Raw genomic sequence first — 14308 nt, forward strand, 5'->3', positions numbered from 1 at the left:
CATTTGACCTTTACTTGATTGATCTCTTTATTCCTTAAGGTTTTCACCTTACGATCCAGAATCGCAACAGGTTTTACCACATAGTTTAATCTGTCATCCACCTCCATATCATCGTAGTGGATATAAGTTGTCTTATCCGCTAGACATTTTCGAAGATGTGACACATGAAATGTGCTATGAATTCTGCTTAGTTCCTCCGGTAGATCAAGACGATAAGCTACTTTTCCCACCCGTTCGATAACCGTAAACGGTCCGATAAATCTTGGGCTCAATTTCCGTTTCTTTCTGAACCGGATAACTCCCTTCCATGGGGACACCTTGAGCATGACTTTGTCACCGACTTGAAATTCGATTGGTCTTCTCCGTTTATCAGCGTACGACTTTTGTCGGTCTTGAGCTGCTTTTAAGTGAGTTCGGACCATGTCGATTTTCTCATTCGTAGCTCTGATTATATCCGTGGGGACTAGTCCACGTGGACCCACTTCTCCCCAACATACCGGGGTTCGGCATTTTCTTCCATATAACATTTCGTACGGGGCCATTCTAATAGTCGCGTGATAACTGTTGTTATATGAAAATTCGACTAAGGGTAGATGGACATCCCAACTACCCCCGAAGTCGATAATGCAAGCACGCAACATGTCTTCTAACGTCTGTATTGTTCTTTCACTTTGCCCATCCGTTTGAGGATGGTAAGCAGTGCTAAGGAATAACTTAGTTCCCATTTGTTCTTGGAAATCCTGCCAGAAATTTGAAGTGAATCGGGTGTCTCTATCGGACACGATGGATACCGGTACTCCATGGCGTGATATTATTTCGTTTGTATACACCTCTGCCATCTTTTCAGACGTATAGGTCTCACGAATCGGGATGAAGTGAGCACTTTTAGTCAATCTATCGACAACTACCCATATAGCATCAAAACCACGGCTTGTTTTAGGCAGTTTGGTCAATAGGTCCATTGTAATTTGTTCCCATTTCCAAACCAGGATTTCTAACGGTTGGAGTTTACCGTATGGCTTTTGATGTTCCGCCTTGACTTGTAGACATGTTAAACACTTTTCCACGTATTTCACGGCGTCTCTTTTCATTCCGGGCCCCCAGTAGTTTTGTTTTAAGTCGTTATACATCTTGGTCGCTCCCGGATGAATGGAATAACGGGACTTGTGAGCTTCATCAAGTAGGAGCTTTTTAACTCCACATGTGTTAGGGACCCAAATTCTATTGAAACGTGTCTTCAAGCCGTGACTGCCTACCTCGAGATCTTTAACTTGGCCAACAATCCTTTCCTTTCTCCAATTTTCCGTCTTTACTGCTTCGTCTTGTGCTTCTCGGATTCGTTCTAGTAAGCCCGAGGTCACAATGAGCTGCAATGATCGTACCCGTATCGGGGCATAATCTGCTTTTCGGCTCAACGCGTCAGCCACTACATTGGCCTTCCCGGGGTGGTAATGTATTTCACAGTCAAAATCCTTGACCGTTTCCAGCCACCGCCTCTGTCTCATGTTCAATTCCTTCTGATTGAAGAAATACTTTAAACTTTTATGGTCGGTAAAGATCGCAAACTTTACCCATACAAGCAATGCCTCCATATCTTTTAGGCAAACACCACCGCTGCCAATTCCAAGTCGTGGACCGGGTATTTCTTTTCATGGATCTTCAATTGCCTCGAAGCGTAGGCGATGACCTTGCCTCGTTGCATTAAAACACACCCGAGTCCCGAATGCGACGCATCTGTGTAAACTACCATGTCGTCGGCTCCTTCCGGTATTGTTAATACCGGAGCGTGAGTTAACTTTTCCTTGAGCGTTTGGAAGGCCTCATTCTGTTTGATGCCCCACTCGAACTTTTCCTCCTTGCGAGTCAATTTGGTTAATGGCAAGGCAATTTTGGAGAAATCCTGTATGAATCTCCGATAATATCCCGCAAGCCCTAAAAAGCTTCGGATTTCTGAGGGATTTCTTGGAGGGCTCCATTTTGACACAGCTTCTATCTTTGACGGATTTACTAGTACTCCATCAGCACTAATGATATGCCCAAGAAACTGCACCTCTCGTAGCCAGAAAGCGCACTTTGTGAATTTTGCATACAACTTTTCTCGTCTGAGTGTGTCTAATACTTCCCGCAAATGACACACGTGCTCAGGTTCATTCTTCGAGTATACCAAAATGTCATCGATAAATACAATTACCGACTTATCTAGCATAGGTTTGCAAACCCGGTTCATGAGGTCCATGAAAGCTGCTGGTGCATTGGTCAACCCGAAGGGCATTACAAGAAACTCATAATACCCGTACCGTGTATGAAAGGCCGTCTTCGGTACGTCTTCCTCCTTGACTTTCAATTGGTGATAACCAGATCGGAGATCAATCTTGGAGAACCAACTTGCTCCTTGTAGTTGGTCACACAAATCATCAATTCTTGGGAGTGGGTATCGATTCTTCACCGTGAGTTTGTTTAACTCTCGGTAATCGATACACATGTGCATACTACCGTCCTTCTTTTTCACAAATAAAACTGGTGCGCCCCACGGGGACACACTCGGTCGGATAAACCCCTTGTCGAACAATTCTTGGATTTGAGACATTAATTCTTGTAATTCCGACGGCGCAAGTCGATAAGGCGCCCTGGCCACGGGTTTGGCACACGGAACCAACTCGATTCCGAACTCTACCTCCCGTTCTGGTGGTATTCCCGGTAGTTCTTCCGGGAACGCATCTTCATAATCACGTACTACCGGTACATCTCCAATTTTGAGGGGTTCTTTTTCCGATTCGCTTGCGTATACCATATAAGCCTTGCATCCATGTTTCATAAGTTTATGGGCTTCTAGCATTGAGCATAGCACCGGGCTACCTCCCTTTTCACTGTATATCGTAACTTGCTTTCCGCTAGGAGACGTCAGCTTTATTTCCTTTCAGAAACAAACCACCTTCGCGTGGTATCAGGATAACCAATCCATCCCCACGATCACTTGGAATTCTCCCATCGACATCGGAATCAAATCTATTGTGTATTCTTCGTCATCAATGCTCATTTTACAGTTTTCACATACATCACAAACAATAAAGCTCTTGTTATTACCTATCTCTACTTCTAAAGGCATAGGTAATTTGGTTAGAACAAATGAAGGATGTCGAATAAATCCATATGAAATAAAGGATTTATTCGCACCCGTATCAAATAGCACACGTGCGGGAATCGAATTTATAGTAAATATACCTGAGACCACATCAGGTTTAACTTTTGCTTCAGCGGCAGTCAATTGGAAAGATCTGGCTTTTGCTTTCGGGGCTTCGCCTTTCGAGTCTTGCCCATCTTTCTTTCCAACCAATTCCGGGCATTCCGATCTTTTGTGACCCGTTCGGTAACAGTTGTAACAAACAGTCACTTTCTCCGGACATGATATAGCCATGTGTCCCGTTTTTCGACATATGGGACAAGGCTTATCTTTGAAACGACATTCGCCTTTATGGCTTTTCCCACAAATTTTGCAACTTGGTGTACTACCCTTTGCATCCGATTTCTTCGCTGTTTCATTCGTTCGTGCTTTCTTGGTAGGGCTTGGATTTACATCTTGTGCCCTCCGTTCACCCCGTTCTATGCTCTTTTTCAGTTCGATCTCCCTTTCCCGAGCAGCATTAATGATCTCGGTAAGGGTCTCGTATTTTGAAGGGGTTATGAACTCTCTATATTCCGCACTCAGCATGTTATGGTAGTAGTAGACCTTTTGTTCTTCATTCGTCACCAAATCATCACAGAACTTCATCTTATCCATAAACATCCCCGTGATCTTGTCTATGGATTCACCCTTGTGTCTGAGTTGCATGAATTCTTCCTTGATTCTATTTATGACTGCTTTGGGACTATGGTGTTTAAGAAACGGCGTCTTAAACTCCTCCCATGTCATGGCCTTAGCCGCTTCACTTTCGATCTCCTTCTTTTTGTTATCCCACCAGTCTTTCGCTTGACCTCTTAATTAACACGTACCATAGGCTACGTAGTCATTTTCATCACAATGAGTTCTCTCAAATACTCCTTCGATATCACTTAGCCATCGTTGGCACACAATTGGATCAACCTCTCCATTATATATGGGTGGTTTACATGCCATGAATTCCTTGTACGAACAAGGCTTTCGTCCTCCAGGTTTTTCCTTTGCTAGATTTGAATTATCCTCTAGCTTCTTGATTCTCTCGTCTACTATTGATAAAACAGTGTTTTGAATTTTATCAATGAAATTCGACAAACTGTTTTCGATCGCCTTTCCAACCTCTTCGGCAATCACTATCCTCATTTTTTCGATGACTCTTGGCACCGCATCATCATCACCTCCGTCCGCCATCTTTAATACTGAAATGTTTACATATATTGTTAAACATTCCATTTATAACACATGCTTTACTTGTTTTGATTCAATCAAGTTCATAACTTGATTCAATCGTTCTTGTTTCATGCATTTCTTGTGTTTGAGTGAGCTTAAGCACTCTTTTTCATGCATATTTGTTCATGATTTATTTCTATATTCATCTAATTTTACTTAAATAATTAACTCTTACCGGATGTTTGATCAAGCTTGAACCGAACACTTATTGACAACCTTGAGCTCTGATTACCAACTTGTAAGACCCAGTTTAAAAACACTAGATTTAATAACATAAGACCTTGCCTTTCATAGCAAATTTGAAGTTTACAAAAACTATCAAGATTTGAAAACCATAACTACACATAACATTCACGATAATATCCCACGAAACCATATTCAAGATAGAATCTACAACTGATACATAGTTTTAAAACAAAAGATCAAGTGCGGAAGCGTTCGCTTGAGTGTTCGGTTCAAATACAAATGCTTGATCATCACCCTTCTACTAGAAAACCTGAAAAACTGAACATTTTTAGACCAATGTTAGTATTAAGGTCTTGGGATAATAATATAATCAAAACGGTGTTTGAAAACCAATTAACGCAACCAAGAATAATGAAATTCAGTTTTTGGATCTGGGTGCTACCGTAACTTACGGTAGTCACCGTAAGTTACGGTGGCTCCTGGAAGTTTGTGACCTGCCGTAAGGCAGTAGCATCCCACCGTAGCAATTTGTTTGCTACCGTAAGTTACGGTATCACCGTAACTTACGATGGTCACTGTACATGTTTTCTTGCTTTGTTTTTGTTGTCATTCTATTCCCAATTTGCAGTAAATTAATCTTGTACATTATTATCACCAAACCAAAGTTAGGATACTCATGTTCTGATTATTACCCGCCATCATGTTTCGCTTTCCCCATGAGGGGTTGCTTACGCAATAATCTACATGTTTAAATTCAAGGCTTCGTGTTTGTCAAACTACACTACTTGACATGTTTACCAATCAGAACCTTAACTCCTGTATTAGGAGTTAAGTTCCTCTACTAACTTAGCGTGTCCGCTACACGGCTTACGCTTGGTTTATAACCATTCGTCTCGTTTACTCTCAAGCTTGTTTTGACCCGTTTGGATGCCAAAACTTAGGCGCCAATCAAGGTATTTCAAGAACCCTTTTTCTATCGCATGTTTTGACCCATTTTACTTGTTTGAGACGCAAAGTCACTTTCGTGACATATTGGTCTATCTTGTTTACCATGCTTTATACTACGACATAAAAACAATAAATAATCTTAATGTAACGAAGCGGTAATTTCGTACCTTTAGAGCACGCCTTTCTCCCATGAATTCCCTCCGGCTTGTCCGCTTGATGATCCGGACTCTTTGCCTAGGAAATTCAGTTTACAACTTGTTTAGAACTCTTTACATGAGTATTAACGCATTATTAGAAACATTCATCAAATCTGCGTTTTCATCCAAAATTTAACATTCAAATCCCCACTTAGGCATTTCAACAAACACCTAGCGGGTCAGATTTTCCTACAATCATTACCAAGTTCGTGACTTGCAATTTAACCTCTAATTTCACTTTAATTAATAAATTTTTACATACATCTTGACATCAATATTTCTGAATTACTTCACCAATTCAGATTTTGCTAGAACAAGAGTCAAAATTTCAAGTATTCACCAAGTTTCCTTCAAGTTCATTTGTTCCCCACATGTAAACCCCAAACCTTACAAACATGATGCAAAGTTTTGACAAGGAATCACCTAGGGTTTAACCCTAGACATCAAATTACTTCAAGATTCATTCATGCATTACATATCTAGGCTAAATTTCAGTTTTTCAAAATTAACCTAGAATTCGTGATGGATCAAAATACCAAGATTTTACATACCTTTTGATCCTTACAACGAGGGGTTCGCTAATTTGTGTTTAGAACTTGATTTGGAACGGATTTGAGGCTTCAATTTGCAGATTTTAGTGTGAAACTAGGGTTTGGAGAATCCCCTGTTCGCCCCTCTTCTCCTTGATCGACCAAACACACCAATTTTGGTGTGTTTGGTTTGGTTTTGTTACAATTAGTAACTATCTTTCAATTTTTGACAAGTTTAAACCCTTAACTATGATTTTCCCTAAGTTTAAGTGTTTTAACCATATTATGAATTATTTCAAGACTTGAATTTAACTAGGTTAAGTTCCTAGTTGGTAAATTCTTGTTTGTTATTTCTTTAGAATTTTAATATAAGGATTTATATTTTCGGGGTGTTACAGATACATGTTCATAAGTTGAAAGTGTGTAAATAGGACATTTGACTTCCTGAAAGTCAACAATGAATGTATAGCATGGTTAGCCTTTCGAACATGATTGTAATAGTAGAGAAGTCATGTGTATCGTAGTAGATGATTATGTGTCGTGTATGATGATAATTGAGTTGTGTGAATATGGACCAAGGTGACTTTTAGTCTATGCCTTATGTATGTGGCATTTGGTTAATAAAAAGTCAAGTAATGTATGAATGGAAAGAAACGAATGTTAGTATGAATGAGCATGTATGCTAACCATAATGTGATTGTGATGACATGAAAGGATAGGACTCACATTAGCATGGACTCAAGAACGGAAGGTTAACGGGTCAAGCGGAGGCGAGGAAGCAAGCATGAACACTAACGCTTAAGGTAAGTGACTCCCGACTCACTTCTTAGTATACATAAGAACTTTCTTATTTATGAATGAGGGGAAATTATGTATGATATAAAATGAATGAAGGTATTAAGAGAAGTAATGATCTAGATAGTCGGAGGTAGTTTGTGGTACCAAACGGGTCGAATAAATAAGAATAAGTGGGGTAACGGTAATAAAATTTGTAATGATTAAGGACCCGAGTAAGAGTTCCTAGGCTAATATGTAAGGAATTGTTTTACGGATGTTTAGGAACAAGTTTCAAGTGAAACGGATGCAAAACGAACAAGTTATGCGAATTTTAGTATTAAATTGGGGAGCTGAACTGGGCATCACCATAGCTTATGGTGCCCACCGTAAGCTACGGTGGGAGCTGGGTCTTCCTTTCTGCCGTAAGGCAGTTTAAAGTTACCGTAAAGCTTTTGGGGCCACCGTAAGCTACGGTAGCCACCGTAGCTTACGGTGGAGGTCAGATGCAAATGTAAAGTTTATGAAATTCTTTGTTTTTCCTTCGAATTCGGACCCCGTGGACCCATTCCAAGCCTCGTTAAGTCTTTATAATGTTCCTTAACCCTACCGAAAGGCTTGGTAAGTTACGGGTGAGTTCGGAACTCATTCTTAAGATCCGAAACATACCCGAAAGACATTTAAAAAGCGTTTATGATGTGTGAGTAAGATCGGGATGTGGGAGCGAGTATGCGGGGTAATGAACTAAGTATGAAGGTATGCATGTATAGATATAACTTCATCCGAATACGCTTAAACTAATAAGTAATCATGAATAGGAGTGAGTATGTATATAAGTTTGGTTGTACATGTTTTATTATACGAAGGTTTGTAATTAAGATACGACAATAATTCGTGGGGAATTAGGTAAGTGGTATGTATGAGTTAGTAAGTATGTATGAATGTATTTATGTAATTATGTAAGTATATGTACGTGTGAGCGAAGGTATGCACGTGTGTAGTTATGATTCGTTTTATGAATGCATGTAAGTATGTAGTTATGTATGCATATCGGTATATATGTAGGTATCGGTGTACGTATGAACGTAAGTAGCTATGTATGGGTGTAAGCATTATGTATTCAGGGATGAAGGTACATACGCGTATAGGTATGAATGTATATATATGGATACAAGTATGTATGTATGTGAGTAGGTATGTTTGTATGTAGTTATGTAGTTATGTATGTATGTGTGTATGTGAGTAGGTATGTATGTACGTAGTTATGTATGTATTGTATACATGGTTTCAATACATTTAAGTATTGACGTTATTAACAGTGTGCCTCGAGAATGAAATGTAGTGCAGGCACTCTATTGAAGTTTCGCCAAGGATTAGACACCCGGATGGAATGACTAAATCTAGAAAGATAACGCGATGGAAAGTATATGTGGATAGAACGTAACGAGACTACATGATTAAGAATCTTGTTTGTATATAATGTATGCTAATGTATGTGGTGGGTGCAGGTTGTACGAATCACAGATTATCATCACGAGGAGTAGCGATCAAAGACCGAGTCAAAAGATAGATTGTACGGGAATGCTTGAGTATGTAAATTGATAGACATAAGTTATGCTTTTATTTTGTAAATGTGTACGAAGGATGCATATAATGTAAAAGAGTCATTTTATAATGAACTTTCAAGTAAGTCAAAACGTTTATAATGAAAGAAATCTTATGGTACGAATTTCCGCTGCGACTTTTGGTTAAATACGAATTAAGGTCTTACAGTGGTGCAATCGGGTTTCGGTTAGCTGAAAGATGGGGACACCAATGGTGCTTCCATCATTGGAATGGCGAGCGCCAAAGGTAAAGGAGCGGGGCCAAGGGGTGCTTCAACCAATCATGTTTTTTTCTCTTTTATTTATTTTTTTGAGTTAAATGCCCGGATAGTCTCTATGGTTCACCCCTTTTTCACCTTTAGTCCCTAACTTTCTAAAATTACAGCTATAGTTCCCAACTTTTCAATTTTCGTTCCCGGATAGTCCCTGTGCCTAACATCAGTTAGTTTCTCTCAGCTAAGAGGGTGTAAAATGACAAAAATACCCTTTTCTTAAAATATATTCCTTTAGGGGCCCTTCTCCACCCTCACCTCTTCTTCCACCACCTGCAACCACCATATTACCACCCACCTTCACCATAACCACCACCTACAACCACTTTCACCCTGCAATTTTAAATATATCATACAGTCTCTAATATCACTAACCTGATGCGCTACTGCTCAACAACTTTACATACATCTTAGCTAAGAGCTATCAATCAGAAATATGATGCACAATCAGTCAAAAAATGACAATCAATCGGTGTCTGATTTCAAAATTGAAAACAAACAGAGGCTCATGTGTAGAAAATTAGGTAGATCCATGCGATAATGATGGCGAGAGTTGTTGAATCCGGACCGTTGCACTTGAAGGAGAAGGCGACTATGGCGGTTAAAGCAATAACAACAGATCCTGATAATGCATGGGCAAATCGGGCTACGGTGGTGTTTCAATTTTGTTAGATGTGTGCGGGTCTGGCTCGTTAATAGCTTAGTCGCATGCGATTGGTGCGATTAGGAACGTTGCGTCTGTTGAAGATATTCAGATCTCAATCGGTGAAGAAGCCGGTGTTCCGGTGATAGCTGGATTACTAATTTCAGGTTCTGCAGCTGTGAAAGAGAAAGTGGCTAATTGCGTCACAATATGATATATTTGAAATTGATTCAAGTGGGTAGTGAATATGTATGATATATATTTGAAATTGTAGGGTGAAAGTGGTTACAGGTGGTGGTTATAGTGGAGGTGGGTGGTGATATGGTGGTTGCAGGCGATAGAAGAAGAGGTGAGGGTGAGAAAGAGCCCACAAGGCATATATTTTAAGGAAAGGGTATTTTTGTCATTTCACACCCTCTTAACTGAGAAAACTAACTGATGTTACAGGGACTATCCGGGAACGAAAATTGAAAAGTTGGGGACTATAGCTATAATTTTAGAAAGTTAGGGACTAAATGTGAAAAAGGGAAAACCACAGGGACTATCCGGGCATTTAACTCTATTTTTTAGTTAAAGCAATGGACCATAGTTAGTGAGTGGTTTAGTTATTGCCCTATACGTAAATGCACTTTTTAAATGGTTTAGTTATTCCCCTACACATTTTCTAGTTTCTATTCATTTGGATTGGTTTCTTCAATCAACTCATTATTTATATACATAAATAAGTAACTTTTTTATGCATATAGTGTTGTACTATATGCTTTGGGTACTTTTCAAAAAAAAGTTGAAATTTTAGTTTTAACTTAAATCTTTAAATCTTTTACAATGTTAACTTTACAAAATTGTAACTTTTACTTAAAGTCAATTTTTTCTTATTTTACAATTTAACTTCACAATTTTTTTACATTCAACTTTGTTCTCTTATAGCTTTCATCTTTCGCAATTTTTCATTTTAGGTTTCGTACTAAATTTTGTGAGTTACCACAGAGCAACGTGTGTGTGATTCAACGTTTTTACGTTTCGTTCATAATTTTGCGAGTTAACACGGCGCAACGTCCATGTGTAGTTCAATGTTTTACATCTATTGTTTTTCATTTCAAAGGTTTGTCGCAACGCGTGAGTCATTGATCGACTTTGTTATTTTTTATATGTTTTGTCTTTCGGTTTCTTGCAATTGTAACCTCACAAACGTTTTTACTTTCAACTTTGGTCTCCTATACTTTTCATCCATCTCAAATTTCCGTTTACGTTTCGTACTACATTATGCGAGTTAACACGGCGCAGCATGCGTGTGTGATTCAACCTTTATACGTTTTGTTCATAATTTTGCGAGTTAACACGACGCAACGCCCATGTGTTGTTCAATGTTTTTAGGTCTATTTTTCTCATTTGACAGGTTCATCGCAACACATGGGTCCTAGGTCGACTTAGTTATTTTTTTAAATGTTCTACATTTCGGTCCATCGCTTCGTTTTAACATGCCACAACTTCAGTGTTGATGGTTGCTGACGGTTATGTGGCATTGGTGCTATTTGACATGCTTTTACGCCCCTGCCGCAACGCGCGGGTGCTTAATTCTAGTTATTATTAATTTATCTATCTCATCCAATTTCCGTACATCTATTCTTTATCTCTGTACCAATAACAAGCCCGCGAGTGGACAAATTGTGACCATGTTCTTTTTAAGTGAATTGCCCCTAATGACATAAAAAATGTATCATAACTAGATCGTATTTTCTAGGATCATCCAACAAAGTTGAATAGATGAACACATATGGGGAAAAGGAGGCGAAACGAAAAAAATGATTAGTTCATGATTTTAAGGATGCCACCCTATTTCTGTTTACGTGGGTAACGAGCTAGGTTTATGAGACCAAGAACCGACTGGTATCCCTCTAATGGTTTCAGTTTTGGTCCGGTCACTCAATTTGGATGGTCCAGTCCTACCTACATTCAAAGATGTGGGTTCTAGACGCAAATAATATTCAAGCATCGAGGGCAGAACCATCAATCTTGTGTGTTAAAATGCACGTCGGGCTCTTTTAACAGTTTAACTTGTATTTCCCTGTTCATGATGTAATCAAGAGATGAGTAAAAACACAAATTTATATGATATAATCAACACAAAATACCATTCATTGAGTCCATCAAACAAAATACACTTCACAGTTCACAATAAACTACAACACAATAAAAGTTAAAATACACTTCACAGTTCACAAATGAACAACACAATAAATGTTACAGTAGAAACACAACAAAACCATTGCCTGGTTAAACACTAATAATGTAAAAAAAAATTAATTAAATTTAGAAAAAAATATATATATGATGAAGCTAGCTACTAACAAGGTGTCAGTCTATGAACAATTATAAATGGTGCACAAAGACCGTTTAAAAATCAGAATGTACCGCTGCTTTCACTGGCGGAGATTGATACTCCTTCAGACTTGATAGGATGAGAACCGCCTCGGTTATTGATATCAAGCCCCTGGAAATGGCCAAGAGGGTCCTGCTGGGCAAGTAGATGGTGGTTTGATTGGGCGGCGTTGTGGTATTGTGGCAGCTCGGTTTGTTTCTGGCTTCTGAAGAAGTTTGGTTGATTATATTGAACATTACGGTGAATCCCGAGGCTGTAACCATCTGAACTTTCCCCTGTCGCTATTCTCAGCCTTTCCACTTCCTGTTTCAGAGCCTCGTTCAGAGCTGCATCGTAAAACCATAAATTAGCGGTCTAGGATCCTTGATTAGAACTTATAATATCAAAATTAAAGAGAAAGTGGCGAAGATCGTCTTTCAGGTTTTATACTTACCATCGCTTAACTGAGCTTGTTGTTCCATAGCCTGTAACCGTAGTTTAAGCTCCGTGTTTTCAGAAGACAAACCAGCAGTATCCCTCTGTTTATGTTACAGTTTACTAATTATATAATAAAAACCACATCTATAATAATAACATTCGTAGCACAAAATTATTTTATTACTAACCTGAAAGAGAGCCAATTGCGCAGAAAGGGTAGTTGCTTCGGTTTGTAGGGTTTGAACTTTTCTCTCAAGGTCAGAGATGTAGCGTGCTTTCCTCTCCTTTGAACGTGCAGCAGATTGTCGATTTGCCAAAATCCTGGATATTACAAAATATAAAATTATCTAACAACCTGAAACCGATATTAATAAAGAAGTTACTAGTAAATAGTTTTACCGCAGTTGTAGTTACTTCTTGTTAATTAATTAAGCCACATTCCTCTTAAGTAATTGATAGAAACCAGTACATTATTATTGATAAAAAAATGCAAACATAATACCAATACAAATAACTAACTTTTGGCAGGTAGGTGGCCCAAAACTCCAAGACTCAATTCAGTACTTACTAACTATCCTATGGTACCATCCTACAGAGCTAATTAACTATTGGAATATTATCATTGTATATATACAGAACAAATAAATCATTTACATATATATAGAAAAGCATCTTTTAAATATTATATTATTAGACACTAACATTTCTAAACCGCAAGCGACTCTTAACAGCAAAGCTATATCGTCCTAATTATCCTGCGAATATCCTCCAAATTGAGATTTCACATAATCACATAATTTGAACACACAACATAGCCCAAACAAACAAGCATAGTAGCTTCTTCTTCCTTATTTCCTTAAATTATTGCTTCAACAAAGTCACATAATTATACGCATTTGATATTCATATTCTTCACCTTGACTATCTACCTATAACTTCATTTATTCTTTGAATGATTCATTCGCAATAAATCATCCACGTAAAATTATAAATAGCTAACCGTATACTAGCAATTCTCAAAGGCAAACATCATAATTGCAAATCATAAATTTACATACGCAATGCATCAATTACTTAACTAGATCCGATTGAGTTTCATAATCAGATTTGCACTTCACAATTGATCCATATTTAATTTCATTGACAGCAGCACATCTTATAGTTATAATTAACAGATCAAAATTCAGATCGAAACAAAACAACACTAGAAAGTAGAAACTACCTCTTCGCACGCTTCGGATCAACAGTCCACAACTCAGCAAGCTTATCAGGAGCCATAGCCTTCTTCGCTTCAATAATCTCACCAAAACAACTCGAACTATCAACCGAATTACTATACCGATGTCTAGGTTTCGTACTGATCTTCTCTCCATCAACAACGCCACCACCGCCACCGTAATTATCATCAGAACCTCCGCCTTCACCGACGGCATTGCTGATCCGGCCGCCGTCGACAACGCCGTTAGCGTGATTGACGATAGATCCGATTTTTTCAATGTTCATGTAAGTAGAGAACAGATCTTCTTCAGATCCGATATCTTCGAAGCTTCCAGAAGGTGCATCTAAAGGATCTGATGCCAGATCTAGGTCTTCCGGTAGCCGGAAGTTGACCTCCGATTGTGCACGCCGGTGGTGTGACGGTTTGAATGGAAACGGTGTCGTATTTGAGGGTTTTGAGTTCAGATTTGATGGATCTTGCATTGTTGTTGGTTGTTAGTTGAGTGATTTTGTTCAGCGGTTTGTTGTTTGAAGACTCAAGAACGTATCCTCATCATTGTTCGTTGAAGGGGAAGGTTGATGAAGTGAATGTCGTTTGGATTTCAAAACAGATTTAACTACTTGTATTCTTTTTGGGTAAGAATTAAGGATTAAAAAATGCTACATGTATGACACAATGATAATATTTTTTTTATTTATATATTACGTTAATGGGTTTTTTTGACGCAAAACCATCTACATATCTAATGTCTCCC

At 38.6% G+C, this 14308-nt stretch overlaps 1 protein-coding gene across 2 annotated transcripts; it reads right to left on the bottom strand.

The window, feature by feature from the left end:
• Window positions 1–11653: 11653 nt before the first annotated feature.
• On the bottom strand, window positions 11654–14308 carry LOC110872654 (transcription factor RF2b). 2 transcript variants are annotated; one of them, XM_022121500.2, is made up of 5 exons: window positions 14115–14247; window positions 13558–14082; window positions 12524–12656; window positions 12352–12436; window positions 11654–12244 (listed from the first exon to the last, which is right to left on the bottom strand). In XM_022121500.2, exons 2-5 carry the CDS (start codon window positions 14034–14036, stop codon window positions 11940–11942), a joined length of 1002 nt encoding a protein of 333 aa, XP_021977192.1. In that variant the 5' UTR covers window positions 14037–14082; window positions 14115–14247; the 3' UTR covers window positions 11654–11939. The 2 variants fall into 2 exon arrangements, with proteins under 2 accessions (XP_021977192.1, XP_021977191.1); XM_022121499.2 differs by having other exon boundaries at window positions 13558–14308.

The sequence above is a fragment of the Helianthus annuus genome, chromosome 8 (assembly GCF_002127325.2).
Source record: "Helianthus annuus cultivar XRQ/B chromosome 8, HanXRQr2.0-SUNRISE, whole genome shotgun sequence".
Classification (NCBI taxonomy): domain Eukaryota; kingdom Viridiplantae; phylum Streptophyta; class Magnoliopsida; order Asterales; family Asteraceae; genus Helianthus; species Helianthus annuus.